The sequence below is a fragment of the Macrotis lagotis genome, chromosome 3 (genome assembly GCF_037893015.1).
Source record: "Macrotis lagotis isolate mMagLag1 chromosome 3, bilby.v1.9.chrom.fasta, whole genome shotgun sequence".
NCBI lineage: Eukaryota > Metazoa > Chordata > Mammalia > Peramelemorphia > Peramelidae > Macrotis > Macrotis lagotis.
This window is the reverse complement of record NC_133660.1, coordinates 97,818,677-97,840,644: the sequence shown is the minus strand read 5'-3', so window position 1 is coordinate 97,840,644 and position 21,968 is coordinate 97,818,677. Positions and strand designations below refer to the sequence as shown.

The 21,968-nt window shown below is 37.6% G+C and overlaps 1 protein-coding gene across 1 annotated transcript in view; it reads left to right on the top strand.

The window, feature by feature from the left end:
- Window positions 1-15,737: 15,737 nt before the first annotated feature.
- Window positions 15,738-21,968, top strand: part of LOC141519170 (carboxypeptidase E-like) — an 87,314-nt gene continuing 81,083 nt past the window's right edge. The window contains exon 1 of the mRNA XM_074231564.1: window positions 15,738-16,044. Coding sequence (XP_074087665.1) covers window positions 15,738-16,044 — 307 coding nt within the window. The remainder of the gene's footprint in view (window positions 16,045-21,968) is intronic.

The window sequence follows — 21,968 nt, the reverse complement described above, 5'->3', positions numbered from 1 at the left end:
ATGGGGAACTGTCCTGTGCTAGGCACTGCTTGGAGTTTGTCTCCTGTTGGAGCTCAGGGAATATCTGTAGACCTGTCTTCTGCTATGGAATCTGTTTCTACTCTTTCTTTCTTTCTTTCTTTCTTTCTTTCTTTCTTTCTTTCTTTCTTTCTTTCTTTCTTTAGGCAATGGCTTGCCCAAGGCCACACAGCTAGGTAATTATTAAGTGTCTGAGGATGGATTTGAACTCAGGTACTCATGACTTCAGGGTTGATGCTCTATCCACTGCACCACCTAGCCACCCCTCCACTGTATCTTTCAAATTTCCTAGTTTGTCTCCTTCAAGTCTTTTGGAAGATCATGGTAACTTTATTGTAATTCTTAGAATGAATAATGTAAGTTTAGAGTAGATTCTCTTTGGTTTCCTTTATAATTGTTTCTTCTAGTACAATTTTTAGATCTTTATTGGGTATTTTTGAGGAATCTGGGCTCTTCTAGGTTCCAGCATGCTTTCATCTTCCTATAATATTGTCAAGTTCACCAGATCTTAGTATCTAGTCAGCCTTGACTGAGTTTTAGATCTCATTGTCTATAATTTGCTTCTATTTTCCTTTGAATATTGTCCTCTGATTCCATTCATTTATTGAATATTTCTACCACTTTCTCTGTGTTTTTGATTTTTGCTATCAGTTTTTAAGTCCTATTTTTACTAATGATACTCATTTGTTTAGGGCAGTTAGATATAATAAATCTAGAGTAAGGAAGGCCTGAGTACCAGTATGACCCCAGACTTTTATTAACAGTTTACCCAAAGCAACCTCTGTTTGCCTTAGCTTTCTCAGTTGCAAAATGAGTATAATAATACCTTGTACCTCCCAAGGTTGTTGTGAGGACCAAATGAGATAATATATTTAATAATTTTATTTTTCCTCAATTACATATTGTAAAAGTTTTAGCTTTCATTTTTACAAGTTGAGTTCCAAATTTTTCCCCTCCTCTTCTCTTCTGAAAATTGTAGGTGGTTTGATATAGTTTTTATATGTGCTATCATGTAAAACATACTTCCATATTAGTCTCATTTGTGGAAGAAGAAACAGGTCAAAAGGAAGGAAAAAATAACCATGAGAAAGTATAAAGTAACTGAAAAAAATGTGCTTTGAACTGCATTCAGATTCTATTAGTTCTTTATTTGGATATGGAATTCTTTTCCTTAGTGAGTCCTTTGTTCTTGACTTGGATCATTGTGATGCTGAGAAGAGTTGGGTCCTTCACAGTGGATCATCACATTAGATAATATTTATAAAGTACTAAGTATGTGCTATATAAATATTTATTCCCTTCTTTCCTCTTCCTTTAATTTAATATATCTTGTGATTTCTCTAACTTCCTTTCTTGGGCTGTTGTAGTTATTTTGTGACTTTTTAATCCATATTGGTTTTTTTTTGTGACCTTTTAATCTATAGTATTTTTTTCATCGTGGTGGGAGTTAAAATTTTTTTTGTTAGTTTCTTTCTTTTTTCCTTATCTGAGAAGCTAATCTCTTTTGAGGTCATTTTTGTTACCTCCTTTATTTTCTATTTTTAAAATATTTAATTGGCTTATATTTGAGGTGCATTTTTATATTTGATTATATTTGGGGTGCAAGGGAAGGGAATGATTGAAGAGCCTGGTTCTCTTTTGAACTCATTCTCTGCCATATTGATAGAGTGCCCAGATTAGTGATAGTTTCCTAAGCATGCAGGTTAATGTTAATTAAAAGTAAATAAAATAGAGAGGCCAATAGGATCAATAAAGGGGGGGAAAACTCCTACACTTTATTGATGCCTTCTATTTTTTATGAGTTACTTCTCTTCTCCAACCCAACTACTCCAGAACCTTTGCTTATATCAATAACAACAACAACAACAAAAAAAAAAACTAAGTAAAGTCAATTGTTCATTTGACACCTGGAATCCCCCATTTCTCCACTGAAATGAAAAAAATATTACATTTCCTCATTTCTTCTCCATGGTAGTTGTTACTGTTACTTAGACTTTGTTTGATGGTTTTCAGTGTACATTGTAGTTTTTGTGTATATTGTTCTCCAGGAGATCAATTACTGAGGAAGAAACCAGGCATGATATCTGAAGTTGAGGGGGAAAAAATCATCAAGAGATATTGAGTAATATGGCATTTGAACTCACTTCATTAGCTGCCAACATTGTTGTTTGTCCTTCTTCCTCAAAGAGGACCAATAGCAAGATGATGTTGGGGTTAAGTTATGGTGTGTTTGATTTGGCTTTGAAAGCTATAGGACAGGTCAGGCACAAATACTCTATTTGTGATTTAGTAACTTTGCTGGCATTCCTTATTTCCCCTGTCTAGCTTTCTTATTGGTGAATGTTTATTTATATATCAAGTTTATATATCATGGCAGCTAAGTGATGCAGTGAATAGAGTGCCTAGCAGAAACTAGTCAAGAAGACTCATCTTCATGAGTTCAAACCTGGTCTCAGACTCTTACTAGCTGTGTGACCCTGGGCAAGTCAATTCACCTTATTTGCCTCAGTTCTTCATTTGTAAAATGAACTGGAGAAGGAAATGACAAACCACTCCAGTATCTTTGCCAAGAAAACTTCAAATGGGGTCATGAAGACAGGACTGAATAACAACAAAGGTTTATATATCTATATGCCATCAAAAAGTTTCTAAGGTACATCTATTCTTTTTTTTTTTAGTTTTTGCAAGGCAATGGGGTTAAGTGACTCACCCAAGGTCACACAGTTAAGCAATTATTATGTGACTGAGGTCATATTTGAACTCAGACCCTCCTGACTCCAGGGCTGGTGCTCTATCCACTGTACCACCTAGCTGTCCCTGGGTACATCTTTTCTAAAGTGTACGGGGGGGTGGCAGCTAGGTGGCGCAGTGGATAAAGCACCGGCCTTGGAGTCAGGAGTACCCGAGTTCAAATCTGCCTCAGACACTTAATAATTACCTAGCTGTGTGGCCTTGGGCAAGCCACTTAACCCCATTTGCCTTGCAAAAACCTAAAAAATAAAGTGTATAGGGCACTTCTAAGGTTTATACAAATAATTTCTAAATGATGAACTGTTTTTCAGGCTGTCACAGTGGAAGAATAATCACATGTAACCCTCAGATGAAGTGAAGTCTTCTTCATATGCTTCCTTATTTTCCAATAGAGGAAATGCTGAACTGTGGAACATTGTGAATAATAGCTAAATTCCTTTCTAGAAGTACCTGAATTTAATTTTATAAAGTCATTTTGACTTATAAAAGACCCAATATTTTATGGCAGAAAGAAGAGAAGAACTTTTGAAATATGGTTGTTGATTATAATTGTATATGCTGATCTTCCCATCAAATCTGATACTGCCACTGTAGACTTCTGAGCTATTAATCTATGGAATAATTATGCATCCCCTTAGTGTCAGTTCTGTAATGATTAAAAGAAAATGCTCTTTTGACATTTATTTGATGAGTGGATGGTGTTTCATTTGAATTTCACTAATCTAATTTTCTAATTGAAACTTTTCTTCTAAATGGAATTATTGAGAAAGTCTGCAGAGCAGATAATTTAAATAAATTCTCAGGCATTGCACATCTAATTTTTTTTCCTCCTCTTCATAGAATCATTGGATCTTAGAGTTGGAAAGAATCTCAGAAATCAACTAGTCCAATTCGTGTTTGGAATTTGAATCCCTTCTATAATTCTTCCCAGCCAACAATTGCTCATCCAGACTATTTGAAGACTTTCTTGAATAAGGAATTTGAAATTGACTTGAAGTCACTTCCAAGGCCATTTTTTATCCAACTAATGTCATTGATTCCATTCTCAGAGACTGCAGATGCCCTCTATAGCATTGCCAAAAGTAGTCTTTGTTTTCCCCTGAATATCTCCAGTGAAGAAGAATTCCCTACTTTTCAAGGCAGCTAATTCCATATTTTTGTTTTTAAAATATTTTTTTATTTTTTAAACTTAGATACAAAATTAGAAAAAACATTGTCATGTACACAGCAAAATATGAGAAGATTTAAAATATAAAGCAAAAATTTCCATCTCAATATTGTTAATATTATAAATACTACACATTGTTTTCAAAAATGTTCATCTTGTCTTTATTCCTTGTAGTTGTTTTCTGTTCTTGGAAATATTTTGTTTATTTTTCCCTCCCCTCCGAAGGCTAAAATTAAGTGATATATATATATATATATATATATATATATATATACGTATATATATATATATATACACACACACAAATACATACACATATTCACACACACACATATATATATTTATACATTTATACACACTCATGCACATATATATCCCATGAATAAACACATATATTTATAAGTACATATGTACCCTCAGATATATACATATATGCATACATTTCATAGATATCTACACATTTGATTTGGGTGAATCTCTCATTTTATATTTCCTGAAAGTAGTAACCCTTCCTTACTCCTTTACATCTTGCTCCCTTATCCTCCTATTCATTAACTTATGACCTTCTCAAGAATCCTTCCCTCACACACCCTTCATATCCCCCATTGATCTATACACCTTTCTATACCCCCTTATTTTATTCCCTTACCCTCTAACTCAGTACCCTCCTCTTATGTCTTTCTGAATTTAAAAGGTGTCTATACATATATAGTATAAATAATATATGTAATATGAATGTATTGTTCCTCTTTAACCCATTCCCAATGAGAGTAGGTTTCTAGAACTACCAACTCTCCTTCCCTATCTACTCCCCCTTTTTCAGGTTTTCCTCTCATACCTCATTTGTATTAGATGATAATTCTTTTTTTTTCCCCTTCTCCTATACCTTTTTCCTTTTTAAGAATCCCATCCTAAACTCTAAGGCAGTGTTTCCTTCTTACTACTCAAATACTAATAACAATGTTGGACATATGGTTTGCATTTCCATGTAAAAATAGTAATCAATTTGTTCTTATTGAGTCCCTTGTAATTAGTCTACTGTTTTTATTTCCCTTGGATCTTGTATATCACATTTTCTATTAAGTTCAGGTGTTTTTGCAAAAAAATTCTGAAAGTCTGGCAATTCATTGAATGTTCATTTTTTTTTCATTCAGGAGTAAGCTTATCTTTGCTGGGTATGATATTTTCAGCTGCATCCCCAGCACTTTTCCAAGACCTGCAGTCTTTTAACATAACCACCATTAGGTCTTGTGTAATTCTAATTGTGGCTCTGCTGTATTGGAATTTTTTTTCTTGTTGCTCTTAATATTTTCTCCTTAACTTAATGGTTTTGGAATTTGGCTATGATATTCCTGTTGGTGAATCTTTTCTATTACTACCTTTCCCTCTTCCCTTGAAGTTCAGGACAATTTTATTTAATTACTTCTTGTATTATTGTATCGATTTTTGATCATAGCTTTCAGGTAGTCCAATTGTTCTTAATGTTTTTATTCTTGATCTGTTCTACAGATCAATTGTTTTTCTTATGAATTGTTTCACCTTCTATTTTTTCATTTTTTGTATTATATTATTTCTTGGTCTCTATTAACATCATTGGCTTCCTTTTGCCCAATTCTAATTTTCAAGGAGTCATTTTCTTTAGATTCTGGATCTCCTTTTCCAATTGGTTATTGTTCTTTTCTTTTTTTAGTTTTTCCTCACTCTTTTTTGGTATTTGAAGTATTTTCTGAGTTCTTCTACGAATTCTTTTTGAGCAAGTAATCATTTGACATTAGCTCTTTGGGGCAGAAGAGGCTTTTTTTTTTGCTTTAGTATCTTCCCCTGAAGATGAACCCCAATCTTCTCTATTTCCATAATAACTTTGTCTTTCTCCTTTACCTGTTCATTTAAATGTTTTTTAAAATTTTAGCAGCATGTTGTTATATTTATCTCTGCTCCTGGGGTGTGAGGGATGGTACCTTTGTCCTTAAGAGCTTTGTCTTGGACCCAACCTCTAGAGTCTTAGCTTCTAAGTCACAGCTGGCCTCTCCACACACTATGATAAAAATGATCTTATTTCCTGAGAATTATCCAGAGGCTATAACCTTCAGTTCTCCCCTCTTCCCTGGAGCCAAGACCTAGAACTCAGTACTCCTGTGTGACCACAGCCAGCAGCACCCCTGCACCCACTGCTTCTGCACTCACAGGGTGTGTGCTGTTTCCTTCTTGCACGGAAACCTGTCTGCCACACAACTGTGCCTAGCGTCCCTTTTCAGCAGAGATTCCCTTTATTCCCCACCTAGATACCTGTCTCCCCACTCTGTCCTGGAAATAAGAATTTCTGTGACTGAGGTGAAGGCTACCTTTCAGCTCAGTTGACTCTGGGGTTCCCTCTTATTTTAGGGAGCTAGCCTGGAGATGTTTACACTTTACTCTGCTGAACCTTAGTTCTTCATTTGGCTGAACCTCAGAACCTTCGAATCTCCTCGAGCTGTCCCAGGAGAACCGCTATTCTGCCCCAGCTCTTTATTGTCACTACTCTACATTTACCCTGAGGCACTTTTTTGACTTGTTTATGGAGGAAATTTGGAGAGTGTGGAATTTTCTGACCTACTTTGCCATTGTACCGGAATCCTCCCCCCCCCCCCCATTGTTAGCATTATTTTCCTTATCTCAAATTGAAATCTGTCTCCCTGTAACTTCTACCAGTGTACCTGCTTCTGCCTTGTGGGGGCCAAGCAGAACAAATCAAATCCCCAATTCTGAATGAGTGAATTAATAAAGTATTTATTAAACACTTTGTATGGGGAAAGTACTATGCTAATAAGCATTGGGAATAAAAATAGAAAACTACTCAACAAGCTCACATTCTAGTGAGAGACAGGTCATATGAAAGATTTCAGTTACAAGTCAGATGGAAAGGTCCCATGGTTCTTAAGGTGCAGCATCTAAACGGGTGACAAAGTCCCTTATTTAATGCCATTCCCATTCATAAACTTTTATCTATTTCTGATAATGAACTATTTGATAATGTCAAGGATTTTGATGGCAAGAACTTTCTTTTTTGGGTCTTCTGATGGTTGTGTAGCATTAGCAGGAGCAGCTACTTTGCTTCATTATCATAGGAATTGCTTCCCAAAATCATGACTGTGAGCATTAGTCTAGAACCACTGCTGTTCCAAAGGTCCTTGGATCCAGTCTTCTGGACTGGCTCCATCAGGGGCTGAAGGAAATAGTGGTCAAGATGGTGATGGGTCAACCCCTGAAACATTCTGCCCACTGTCTATCCCTTGTACTCTTCTGATGTTTCAGCATTCCTGCTCTCTGACTGGCAATTGGTTAGCCTGTGGTGGGAACCTTTCTTTAAAGGAGTTTTTTCCCCCCATAGTAATGCCCATGAAGGCTGGACTAGGAACAGGACTGACATTCTGGATGCTGTCATTTGTAAGGTTCTTGTGTACATCTCCCTGTTCAAAATATTTGGTGACAACTATCATGCCTCCTAATTTCTCCCCTCTTCCCATCCCTAAAACACAGGCTAAACAACCCTAGTTCCCTTAAAGTAATTTGCTTATATAATATCTCAAGACTTCATAATTTTGTCTTCTGGATGCTCTTCAATTTCTTAATGTTCTTAAAATGTGGTGATATTTAGAGTTAAGAATAATTTTCTGAATTTCAGTGCAGGTATTTTAGTAGCTGGTATAAAATGAAACATTGGAAATGGGTTCTGGTGAATACCATCATACTTCATATCTTGGAAAAATGAATGATTTTCAAAAATTATTATAATTGACATGCTCATAGGAATAGAGTACAGAACTGGGGTTAGTTGTTGGCTCCCAGTTGAAACTAAAACCATTAAGTTATAAGATTTTCCTAAAATAAAGTCAGTTCAAATAAGAGTATGAAGGGGAGTGACTCCAAGACCTATTTAGTTCTATTTTTATTTTGTGTTGCTTTTAGCAAATTCTAAGTTTGGTGCAATGTCCTAGAATTTTGGAAGTTTAATAACTGCTTGAACAAGAGAAAGAGAAACTTTTAAAATTTAGTTCACACTTATCTGCCTTATTTTCCTTCCTTGCATTTAAGTAAAATCAAAACGGACACAGATGGATTGATGAAAGGTTTATAAGACCACACAATGATAATGAGAATTTAGAAGAATTGGGGAATCTCCTATGTTCTGAGAGAAGGATCAAGAGAGGGATTCAAGGGGTCTGATTGAGGGTATTCTTGCTCTTGGTCAGGCAAGCAATTCAGACCAATCTCAACTACTTTAGCAGGGTAGAGCAAGGACTTCCCAATGCCATCAGGGCCCACCAATACTTTCATAGAAAGTCTTATTGCTTATAGCTAGAATATGCTGAAGGTGATATGGAAAGATGAGTAATGGAAGGGATAAGCACATAAGGGATTAATTACAGTGTCTGCTTACAAGTCATATTCACCCAGGAAATTGGAGAGTCTTTAACTAGACAATATATTTCACATGATTAGTTTTAGAGTCTTTCATAAACCAAATCTTGAACTAAGATGAATAAGTAGCTCTAATTAACTTTGTGAACTTCTTAAAATGCTAATAATCAGCAAAATTTTGAATTAGTAAGTTTATTTTTGGGGTGGCAGTGGAGTATAAGAATCTTTCCTTGGCTTGGTTGTTAGATGGGTCCTCCCACTATTGCTCTACTTGTCTAGGTAATTTATTTACTAGGGCAAACTGAAGGCTGCTCCTTGATATTAACCTTCAAGTCAAGGGGAATCTTCTCAGTACTGGATGAGGAAGAAAGTTAAGATAGGAGACATGAAGGTAAACTTTTTTTTGTGTCTTCCCATTTTTAATTTGTTTACTATTGAGACACTTCTTAGCCACGGGAGAAGGGGTCCCCAATTCCTGTTTCCCTGTCCCACTAATTTTAGAAGTATTGGAATTATTTTTATAATGTACATATTTTTCCTTTTCCCTCTCTTATTTTTCCTTTTCCTTCTTTCTTTTCCCCTCTTTCCTGGACTTTCTCTTCTTTCCCTCTGCCTTTGATCCACACTCAATGTGACAACTGGTACTAAGGAATAGCTCAAAAGGGATGTCAGAGTTACCTCATGAAAGAGGAACTATTACTGACCAGACCTGCCTGTATTTTACCACTTCCCCCCCACACACACATTTCATTAACTTTCTCATGCTACCTGCTCCAAAAGAACACTCACTAGACCCAGCAACCTTTATATTCATATTATTAAAATATACCCTATAAATAGGAAGGGGGAAGTTCAAGATACCCACCTTATTAAATTGGTATAAATTCTCCTGAGGATCCTTTATAGAGAATGTCTTCTTCAAAAATAAAGGGCAATTCCAAAGGGCAATAAAATGTGCATACCCTTTGATCCAGCAATACCATTATTGGGCCTATACCCTGAAGAGATCATGAAAAAGGGTAAAAACATCACTTGTACAAAAATATTCATAGCAGCTCTGTTTGTGGTGGCAAAGAATTGGACATTGAGTGAATGTACATCATTTGGGGAATGACTGAACAAACTGTGGTATATGTATGTTATGGAACATTATTGTTCTATTAGAAACCAGGAGGGATGGGAATTCAGAGAAACCTGGAAGGATTTGCATGAACTGATGCTGAGCGAGATGAGCAGAACCAGAAGAATAGTATATACCGTAAAGCAACATGGGGTTGCTGATCAATCATTAAGACTTGCTCATTCCATCAGTGCAACAATCAGGGACAATTTTGGGCTATCTGTGATGGAGAATACCATCTGTATCCAGAGAAAGAATTGTGGAGTTTGAACAAAGACCAAAGACTATTTATTACCTTTAATTTTTTTTTAAAAAAACTCTTTATCTTATTATGTAATTTTGCTATTTCTTATAGTTTATTTTTTTCCTTAAGGATATTATTTCTCTCTTAACCCATTCAGTTTAGATCACTATATAGCATGGAACCAATGTAAAGATAACAGACTGCCTTCTGTGGGAGTGGGGTGAGGAAAGGGAAGTGAGATTAGAGGAAAAATGGTAAAATTCAAAAATAACTTGTTGGTACTTGTTTGGTTGACATGAAATTTTCAAAATTTGATATTTTGGGAAAAGCATGAATTAGAGCAAAATGATTTTTCAAGAAGCTAGATTAAGAAAAGAACAATATCAATTTATTAGAATAATTATACAAAGAAACAGAATAATTATAAAGTGGCATAGTGTAAAGGCTCTGGAGTGAGAAGACCAGAATTTGAAATCTGGTTTCAACATAATTTAATAGGTGGATTATGCAGTGGATAGTGTGGGAAGAATATTTCATTATTAATATTATTTGAACCTAGGTTGCTGTGATTAGAAATTGTCTAACCCAAAGCTTACTGTAGGGGTCAGCCTGACTTTAGGGATATGCCAGGGAAACCCGAGACCCTGCCTTGTAGAATACTTGCATCTGTTGTGTTTTGGATCTGCTCAGCCAGGTCTTCTTTTAAGTACAGTTGAAGTTTGTGTTTTGGCCACACAATTTTAACAAATGTTTATACTAATCCATCGATATACATTTCAGGCAAGTTGTCTTAGGGTAGCAGTTTGTGTTTACTCTTTACCTGAACTCTAGATAATGTAAATCTCAGAAACACTTCAGGAAGAAGTCACTTCTTTTTTATGACCCAAACTACAATAAAGTTCTTTAAAACTTTTTGCAGGTTTGGGAATTTTTTTCTCCACTGACGATAGAATGCTGGATTAGGAGTCAAAAAGTTCTGAATTCAAATATGACCTCAGACACCTAGCTATGTGACTCTTGGCAAGTCACTCAGGCTCTATCTTCTTCACTTTCCTTCTAGGTTTATAGTGGGAATCAAATTAATTTTACAAACTTTAAAAAAGTATTATATAAATATTATTATTATTATCATCTTCATTTACTTTTCCTTTTGGCCCTCAGTCTCTTCATTTTTAAAATGAGTGGGTTGGATTAAATGACCTCTAAGGGCCTTCCAGTTCTAAATCTGTGAAACTATGATCCTACATAGTCATCCTATTTATTTTTTAAGACATATTACATAAATACATGTAATATGCAATATAATATACATCTATAAATATGGAGAAGTGGCATGGGAGATATTATTAAAGAAATGATTGACAGTGAGAGGAGGAGTAAGACCCTGTAGTGAGAGTAAAGGATAACTAATGAACAATGCATGTATTCCATTGGTACCCATTCAAGGTCAAGAGATTAAGAGGAGTTTTTTATCATAATGGGTAGACTCTTCATGGAGGAATTATTTCAGGAATGACACAGTATGAGAAAACATGAATGCATTGTAGTGTGTGTGTGTGTGTGTGTGTGTGTGTGTGTGTGTGTGCCACTGGTGACATACTAATAGCAAAGAGATCATATATTTATCAAAGTATAAAAAAGTATGTATTCCAAGAATCTGTGATTTTGTTGTTATAGGTACTCCCTCCACTGAGACAGGTTGCACCTATAATATAGCAGGTGTTCTAGAATTGCCTGTGGACAATGAGGCAACAAATCTCTCCAAACTTAGCCTGGTACTTGTTTGGTTGACATTCATGTCAACATTTACATTTATAACTATTCTGCAGGGTTTCTAGATGGTTTCCATCTCTATGGTTCTTTTTTAAAAATTACTTTATGTATTTATATAGTATATTTTCTAACTTTATCCATATGTTTTATTTGTTATGAGTTCTCTCAAAGAATATTGTATAATTTTTATTAAATTCAGTTTCTAACTATTCTTAATACATTATGAGAGCATGTGTAGTGGATATAACACTAGGCCTGGGTTCAAGTGCTAACTCAGATACTTAATAGCTTATTTGACTTTGGGCAAGTGAATTAATATTTTTTTTAAGATTTTACTTATTTTGAATTTTACAATTTTTCCCCTAATCTTGCTTCCTTCTCCCCACTCCCCACCCCCCACAGAAGGCAGTCTATTAGTCTTTCCATTGTTTCCATGGTATGCATTGATCTAAGTTGAATATGATGAGAGCAAAATCATATCTTTAAGGAAGAAACATAAAGAAAGAGATAGCAAAATTACATAATAAGATAACAGGGTTTTTTCTTAAACTAAAGGCAATAGTTTTTGGTCTTTGTTCAAACCACAATTCTTTCTCTGGATACAGATGGTATTCTTCATCACAGATACACCAAAATTGTGCCTGATTGTGCACTGATAGAATGGGCAAGTCCATTAAGGTTGACCATCACTCCCATGTTGCTGTGAATTAATCTTTGTGTGTCTCATTTACCTTATCTGTATATGAGAAGTTGGGCCTTCAAGGTTCCTTCTAACACTTGACTCTTATATGCTGCATTAGATATTTATGTGTGCAGAGGAGGCAGTGTGCCATAATTGACAGCAGCTGGCCTTGAAATTAGGGAGATTTATTAGATTCAAGACTTGTCTCTGACATGTCCAGACTGTGTGACCTTGGACAAGTCATTTAACCTCTGAGTGCCCCAGCCAGTTATGGAAGATTATGGAAGGTAAGTTCCCTTTCAGCTCCAGAAATTTTTCTTCTATGATCTTAAGTTGCAGAAAAGGTTTCAAGCTGCATAAGTAGAAGAATTCCCTATACCAATCAAATCACAGTTCCCTTAATTTAAAAAAAATATTATCACCTACTAGGTGGCACAGTGGATAGAGCACTGGCTTGGATTCAAGAGGATGGGAGTTTGAGTCTGGTTTCAGACACCATGTTTACTACCTGTGGGGCTTTGGGCAAGTTGCTTAACTCTGGTTAGCTCACATCTAGGGCCATCTCCAAGTTATCCTCCATCTCCATATGGAGATGACTGGACCCAGATGATTTTGGAAGAGAAAGTAGCACAGCACATCCCCCGCCCAAATGCATTTCACATGCTTGCCATGGCATCATCTTCCTGATGTTGTGATCTTCTTTGAAAAAGAAGGACAAATACTATTATTATTATTGTTGTTGTTGTTGTTGTTGTTATTGTTATTATTATTAGTGTTGCCTGCATAGTTTACTAGCTGTGCAATCCTGGTCAACTTCTTTTGCTTATATTATCCCCAGATAAGTCATCAGGATGCATCAAAGTTTAAAAAAAAATGGGTTTCCCTCAAGCAGCATTAAATAAGCGATTTCTCAATCTGATGAAATCACAGGTAGATCTTGATGACATCTAAAATGGGCTGGAAACTCAGACTTTGAGCTGAAACTCCTTCAGTGCTCTTCCTTTGAACTTGGTGTATGTGGCATAGACAGTGTTACATTAAAAACTAAATTAATCTTGAACAAAGGTTGAAAGAAAACTCTCAATTCAATCTTAAAAGTCCTATACAATGTATACTTAGGAATAGAAAAGTATCACTCATTAAAACAGACTACCATCTCAAAAAGGAACATCAAAACACTGAATATGTCTTTTCTTTGTCACTGCTTATTCATCTCATCCAACCACTAAATGAATGGGGCTGCTTTGGGTAGCTGACATGAAACTGTTAACTTTCCACTTCTGAAGCCTTGGGTTTCAACTAATCTGTTTCTTTTCCCAGTGTGCCCAGAGGTTGCTGGGCTTGGTCTGATTTTAGAAATATAATTATAGCTTTGGTTTAAAAGTTTTGGACTATGCAGGCAAATACAGACCTTTCATAGTGGAAAATACTTAGCTGGGGCCACATTGACAAGTGATGCATCTAGGTCCAAGTCCATTTGAAGTGGCATGTCTCTATTATGCCAACATATTCTCTGCATCTAAAAAAAAAAGAAAAAAAGAATAGAAATCCAGACCACCTTGGATAATAAGAGAGTCAAACAAGTTTGTAGCCAGATCTCTCTGGCAGTACCCTAGGGGGAATTTTTTTTTTATTTTTATTCTTTTAGTTCTAATGACATCATTGAAATATTTTGATGTTTTTCCAAGTGAAAAAATTTTATTCAGTGTGATGCACACAAGCTATGCAGTGTAATAACAAGATTGCTAAGAGGGGAGGAGTCTACATTTACCCTTGAAAAATATAATGTGGTTTAGAAGGAGCACTAGATTTAGACTTAGAAGATGTTGACTTCTAAGTCCATTACTTACTAGCTCTCCTATAGTGGGCAAGTTGCTACACTTTGTTTAATCCTATTCTACAAAAGGGGATAAAAATAGTGGTATTATCACAAAACTATGTTTTTTTATGTTTTTAAATTTTACAAAACACTTTTTATACACTAACTTATTTGATCTAACTTATTTGATTATAGGGTTGAAAATACTTCAGAGAGAGAGAGAGAGAGAGAGAGAGAGAGAGAGAGAGAGAGAGAGAAGAGGCTAGGAAAGGAGAGGAGAGGAGAAAGAAAGAGGGAGGGAGGGAAGTATGCTATTTAATTCATAGGGTATTTATTTATGGAAGTGTTTTGTATACTGGAAATTACTATATGAACATGAAGCTAGTAGTGAATTTGGATTCAGAAGACTTTACAGTCCCAACTATTGCTATTTTCCCTTCCTTTTTCTTTTCCTTCCTTCCTCCTTCTCTCCTTTAATCTCTGCCCCCCCCAACTCTTTAAGCCTCTAATTTGCAGAGAAGGTGCTAACATACATTGATAGGAGAGTTCTCTGTGCCAATGAAATCAGAGATTTAGCTCTATTTCCTTTCTTGAGACTGTTTCAATCCATTGGATTTCTAGTTCTACACTCTACTACATATGAAAATATGGTGTGCTTAGTTATTTAAATGAAATTCTGTCGTTTTAGCAGTCCCTTTTATAAAGCCCAATGAGGTTTCATTTAGTATTATGAGGCTTTTATTTTCATAACAGGATTTAGTTTGGCATTAGGTTAAAGTCTTTGTTTGTCTAAGCCCAGGAGGATCTTAGTTGATTGTCCCAGACGCTTTCAGAGGATTGATGTGTGTGCTGTCCGTTCAAATAATGCCAGCTTCTATGAAGCAACACCAAGAAATTAATGATATATTCACATAAATGCAAAGATAATGTCATCTACTGCTGGCAGCTTCCTGTCTTATTTTCTTAGTGTGCTCAATGAATCTCCAATCACTGGGATGGGGTTTTGTGGCATCACTATCATAAAGGATGTGTATGCTGAACTATCTTCAAATTCCTTCTTTGTGCTTCTCTTTCTGGAATATTCCATCATTGTGGGTCCATCAAAATGGAAAACTGTGGGTCGGATGGAGCTTATTTTAAAAGACATTCAATGACAACAGTCCTCCTTAGCCTTTCAGTGCCATAGTAAGGTTCTCTTGGTCATGTCTCAAGGCAGCCGAGGTTCCCAGCGCTCTCCAGCCCGCAAATGGTTTGTCCACCTGGGCTCTGCGGCATTTGGCTTTTGACGTGGGTCTGAGCCAACAAAGGCAGAGGCTCCTACGCACGCTCTTATACCCTCCAGCCCAGAAGACCCGTTCTCCACCCCCACCCCCCAACCTGTGCCTGCGTGTCTGCTTCCCCCACTCTCGGCTCCCCCTCCCCTTGCCCCTCCCCTCACGCCCGCCCGCAATGGTATCTCCTGCGTCTCCCCTTGGCGCTGAACGGAGTAGTGCAGCCTGCGGAGCATCTGGCTCGCCTCCCTGCCCTGGGTGGACGCAGCTCCGGGGGCCGGCACTCAGCTGGGGAAGGTGAGCGGAGCGGCCGCTGCCTGGCCGGACTCGCAACATCCCCGCCCGAGGCTGCCGGAGCCCAGGGCAGCGAGGCAGGCGCGGCCGGGAGGGGAGCAGGAGGCAGACGTCCCGGGGCGGCGCGGGGCAGCGCGGGGCAGCAGGCGGCTCGGGGGCAGCGCGGCGCGGGCAGCAGGCGGCTCGGGGGCAGCGAGCCATGGGCCGGGGGGCCGGCCGCGCGCTGCTGGCGCTGGCCGCCGCGCTCACCGCCTGCGCCTGGCTGCTGGGCTCGGCGGCCGCCGCCGGAGAGCCCGGGCCGGCCGGGATGCGGCGCCGCCGCCGGCTGCACCAGGAGGACGGCATCTCCTTCGAGTACCACCGCTACCCGGAGCTGCGGGAGGCGCTGGTGTCCGTGTGGCTGCAGTGCCCGTCCGTCAGCAGGATCTACACGGTCGGGCGCAGCTTCGAGGGCCGGGAGCTGCTGGTGATCGAGCTGTCCGACAACCCCGGGGAGCACGAGCCGGGTAGGGGCGCTGCCCTTCCTCCTCCTCCTCCTCCTCCTGCTGTCTGCCTTCTTCCCCCACCCCCTTCCCACTTCCCAGACATTCCTCGGGGACCCCAGGAAAACAGCTCCCTGCCTCCCACCAAAGGAAGGGCAGGTTTATGTTGGTGGGGGGCTGCCCACCCAAGAATCCCCGGGGAAGATCAGGACTGGGGGGTGGGTGGGGTGGCGTGGGAAATAGGGTTGAGGACCGCGGCTGGTACAGGGTCCCAAAGGAGGAGGGGAGGGCCGTGCTCCAGATGTGGAGCACCCAGCGTCCATGCATTAAGTACCGCACTAAGAGCTGGGGATAACAGGAAGGGAGAAAAACAAAAACAAAAAGAGCAGAGCCAGGGGCCCAGACCTAAAGGAGGAGACGAGATGCAAAAAATTATCCATGCAAGATATTATATATTATTAATGGAGAAGAAACCAGCACATCTCGAGTTCTGATGGAGCTCACCTACGGTGCTGTCCTCTCCCTTCCCCCTCTGAGTAAATCTGAGGAGAGAGACTGAACGATTAACTCTCTGCTGGGATGAGATGAGATTGAGTATGGGGGGGGGGGAAGGCGGGGGAGGGGGGAAAGAATCCGGCTCTCTTCTATACATTGGCATTCCTGGACATGTGAATCGTGTTCTCCTATGAAAGAGAGAGGACAGTACAGTAGGAAGGTATAGCAGATAGGGGAAGAATAAAGGATCCTTTATCAGAACACAGTTTGTAAAGACACACCACTGTCTTAAAAAACCAACCAAACCAAACCAACCTGTGTTATTTGTACCTGTGTCTGTGCCTCTGCATTTTACACTCCCGGTCAATGCTAAGAGATGACTTGTGAGATAGGCTGTATGGGTGGTGTTACAGGGGGAGGGGGATGAGTTCTAGTCCAAAGATTGAACAGTGGCCTTTGATAGGTCCCTTAATTAGCTTTTGGAACTGCACACAGGACTTTTTCCCTGGTTGGGGGGGGACGCAACAAACTAATATTTTATTCTTTGTTGAATGAAAACACTGGAGAGGACTCATTTGTGATCAAGTTGCTGTTAGAACTGATGCTTTCCATATGTTTCTTTCTTGTATCTTTTGAGGTTTGAATAAAGACACATTTTGTTTTTGATGAACTTGATGGATTTTATGAAGAGGTCCTGTTCAAGTGTTCTTGAAGTTTGTCTTACTGTTCTTTTGACCTTTAAAAATGATCTTTCACCTCAGGCCTAGTGTTTTCAGGCAGCAATTGCAGTGTTGAAAAAATGAGGGATGTAAAATATAAGGTCTTGCAAAGCAAATACAAAAATAAGTTAAAGATATTTTTATCAATATCAGAATTATTTTGTTATGAATTGGAATAGGCATTATTTGGGAAAGTATTTAAAATGTATGGTCATGATTGGAGCCATTTTGATCTCTCAAATACTGCCTATTATATGGGATGATTATAACTTTAATATACTACTTAGAAGTTTGCATTCTCAGTATTCATTAGATTTAATCAGTTTCAATAAACTTTTGGAAAACTGACAAAATATGCTCTAACAGGCAAGCAAGTCCTATTGGATAAAATGGGCAAAGTATTCTCAGAAAAGAACAAAGCAATCTTTTTTTTCTTTCTGCATTAAGGGGAAATGTCCCAGTGATTCTTACATCAGGAAACTTTTATGCAACTCAAAATGATGACAGTGGAAAGATGCTTCTGTGTTAGTTAGTATAATCTCTAAATCATGACCCAGATACTATTAACCTATGATGTTAAGTTTTACTTTTGTATAGGTTGTAGTGTTGAGCTTTTCTTTCATTCCTTTATTACAATATTTTTGAATATAAAGAAAAATTTGTAAATGAGAGGGAGCTTTTCCCATTCTTCCATTAAACTGTGTCCATAATTGGGAGTTTGTGAATCCAGAAGTTAAACTCTTATATTGAACAAATAATTCTCATGTTTAGTCAGTATACTGTCAAATTTAAGATGAAAGGGGGGGGGGGAATGCCCTTCTGTCTATCTTAAAGATAGAACTTGTGCAGAAACCAATAAAAGAAAAGACCCATCCTGCTCTTTTTATGAAATATCCTCTTCCCTCCTTTTAATTCAGTCTCTTATAAATGACTTAAATAGGTTAGGAATCTTCAGGGAGCTGATAAGTGTAGGGAACTGATAAGTACTTAAGTTTGATGGGTCAACTCCTTGAGGGCTTCCACAGCTTTCCTTGTCTGATTAAACTTTTCAGTTTTCCATTAAAGGAAGATAGGGCTGCTGCAAAACATCTCTGAGGGCCCTACTAAATTAGTGTTTTAAGGTTATTTTCCAGTTGTTCAGGGAAATGTAAAAGTGACATCTCCAACCTCCTATGTGAAGTAGAAATTGAAATGTACCATTTTTTAAATAAAAGCTTTACCCCAAAATATGCCTTTTGTCACACCTTGATCAAATATCTGCCTATCATAAAAGCTATGATCTCATGGAAAGAGTTTTGGATCAGGAATGAGAAGGCCAAAAATTCAGTTCCCAGGCTTGTCATTTCTTGACCTTGTTCAAATTGTAATCCATCTTAGCCTCAGTTTTCATAAGGATAAAATTCAGTCAAAATACAAAATGCTCTATAAATGGGAGCTATCATTCAAGGAAGTTATGATCTTTTAGGATCATAGGTCTAGTTTTGAAAGGACCCTTATTCAGTTCTATTCCCTCATTTTAGAGAGGAAGAAACTAAAGCTTACAGATGACACAGTCACGCAGGCATTCAGCATCAGAGGCTGGATTTGAACTCAGCTCCTCAGACTCTAAACTCACTGCTCATTCCATTGTACCATTCTTCTAAAATGGTAAATGGTGTCATTTTACCAAACCTCCTAAAAATACCTCTTAATTCAAGCAACAGAAATGAAGAAAAAAATGTGTATTGTCTTTGTCTCCTCACATCCAAAAGAATATTTATAATCTAATTGAGGTCACATGAAATAAAAAAAATGGCATATTTAAATAGTAGAGCCAGGAACAGTCATGAGATTTCAAAGAAGAAAGAAACTGAATTTGGGGTGGAATCATTAAGGAGATTTACCCAGATTTCCTGATTTTATCTGAACCAAAAAAGGACAGATAATGATAAATTATAATAAGGGACAAAGTATTCAGTACATTTAGTCCCAATCTGGAAATATTAGATTTGAAACTGGCCCTAGTGGCCCAGGTGTGTGGTCTCTGCTACTAGGAATGTCTGAGACTGGAAGATTGCTAAGTTTGAGAATTCAGAGCTACAAAAGGCTAACTTTGGGTGTCTACATAAAGTCCAGCACTAATGTAATGAGTTCCTTGGAGTGGAAGACCCACCTACTGTCTAAAGAGGGGTGAACTAGTCCAATTCAGACAAACAGAAGAAGCTAAATCTTCCTTTATGGATCGATGTTAGGATTAGATCATGAGTGGCTATTGTACTTTTCCTCTGGTGAGATAGAGAGATCCCACAGTCATTGTGGGTTGCTGTGGCTCAACAATTCATCACCTGGTAATCAACCACTTGGCCATGAGTATCTGAATTCTAGCTTATCCTTTCATTACAGTTCATTGCTGGACCTGTATTTTGAAGATTTTTGAAGCTCTAACATTTTGTGCTTCCTGACATAGCCTCTGAGAATTGTATTATAGTATCCACTATAATAGGGAGAAAAAAGCATACAGTCAATCAGTAAAGCCCTTATATGTCAGACATTGCTGATACAATTACAAAGATTGAAACAATCTCTATTCTCAAGTGACTTATTTTCTAAACCATATTTACCAGTGGATATTTACTTGAAGGTAAATTTGTAGGTGAAGGGAGAGTAACACAGTCCTTACCTATTTGAGTATTGCTCCCATTCCCAGAGCTTAGCATAGTGCCTGGGACACAGTAGGTATACTTATTGGCAACTTCCTGTGATAGTCAACAGCTTTGGAGTCGTGGAAAAACAGGGCTGATTCTCCAGATGATAGATGGTCAAAGGATATGAATTGGAAGTTTTCAAAGGAAGAAGAAAAAGAGCAATATATAAAAATATTTAGAGTTGCTTATTTTTGTGGTAGCAAAGAATTTGAAACTGAGAGATTGCCCATCAATTGGGGAATGGCTGAACAAGTTGTGGTATATGCTTGTGATGGAAGAAATTTTGTTGTAAGAAATAATGAAAGGATGGTTGCAGAGAAACTTGGGAATACTTACAGAATCTGATATAGAGTGAGGTGAGTAGAACTAGAATAATTTATATGATTATAGCATTATCATAAAGTCATATAATTTTGAAAGAATTATGTAGTGATCAACACAATGAAAAATCACAAATCCAGAAGATACAAGCTATTAACATCCCGATAGAGAAGTAATGGCCTCCAAGTATAGACTGAGTCACTTTACATATATATATATATATACATATATATATATTTATATCTATCTATCTATCTATCATCTATATATTTAGCACAATCAATGTGGGAATTTCTTTTACTCAACTATACATATTTGTAACAAGGGTTTTGACTTGCTTTCTCAATTGTGGATTGGGAAGGAAGGAATGTGGATCTTAAATTGCATTTTTAATAAAAAATTAAATTAATTTTTTAATAAACAAATTTGTAAGAAGGGAAAAATTAGTAAATTGAATGGAAAGGAGTGAACAGCAGATGGCTATTTGTTGAGGTAGCAGCAACTAAAAAGTCATAGTGACCCTGGGTCCTATACCCTCTTACCAAGAAGGAAACATGATTTTGAATCAGTTAACTTAAGTGTCTCAGAGTTTGGGAGTTGGTGGTGGTCCATTGTAGAACTAGAAAGAAGGCCAAAGAACAAACCTTATTCATTAGTATTCAGTAGAATTTCTAACTGGCTTCCTCTTATTCCTGCTAGGCATGATTCATGCCAACTATTAAAGTTTCCATATTTTCCTTTCTTTTGGATAGACCCTTCTCATATTTACTTGTGCCAACACATACGTTCTTAGGTATATATTCCTGCTCATAAGAGCATACACTCACATCTATAAAGTGCTCTTAAAATTAGTTAAGCAATGGAAAATTATCCCTAGGCTACTCTTTCTCCCAGGATTAAATATGAGTCAAGTTTAGTTTGTTTAAACTCTGAATTCTCTCACAGATCTGACTGCCTTTGAGAAACAAGTCTGGTTTGTAGCTTAAATGTCATTAAAAAGAGTTCTTTAGAGGGTAGGTGATGCATCTAAAATGCTAGAATGGTAGGTTAGATTTACTTCCCCCCAAAATCTATTAAATTTTAGTGTATAATTCTAGTTTGCAATTGTTGAATGAAGCTTCAATGCAGGCAAAGGAGACCATAAGGCAGAAATCAAAAAAGGGTTATTTTGACTATTTAGATGACTCTCTTCCCTTATCCATTGAGATTTGTAATATAAAAATAAGTTTTCATTTTGCTAAGAAGAATTTGGCAAGTTAGTTGTAGAGAAAATACTTTGTGGTTATAATATAACACTGTTTGAACCTAACTTTAAATTCTGTAACCCAAAGTTTACTGTAGAGGTCAGATTGACCTCCAAGATCCTCCAGGGAAGCTAGAGACTGATTCAAGAAATGTTTGAGTCAACCCAAAACACAGATGCTCATCTAATTCTTGTTTTGAGTTTATCCAAAACTTTGGTTTTGACTTTGCTCCAACTTTATTGAATGTTTATGCTTACCTGCTAATAATACATCTTAAACAACTTTGCCTGGAAACTGATTTTTTCCTTGAAAATGCCTAACTGCCTGTCTTCCAACCTGATTCCTTCATTTGTCAGTCAGTTAGGATAATAGCTGACATGATATTTAGAAGATTTAGCTTATTTGAACCTTACAACAACTCTATGAGAGAAGTCCTACAGATTTTATTAGCTCCCCTTCTCATTTCACAAGTCAAGGCACATTTA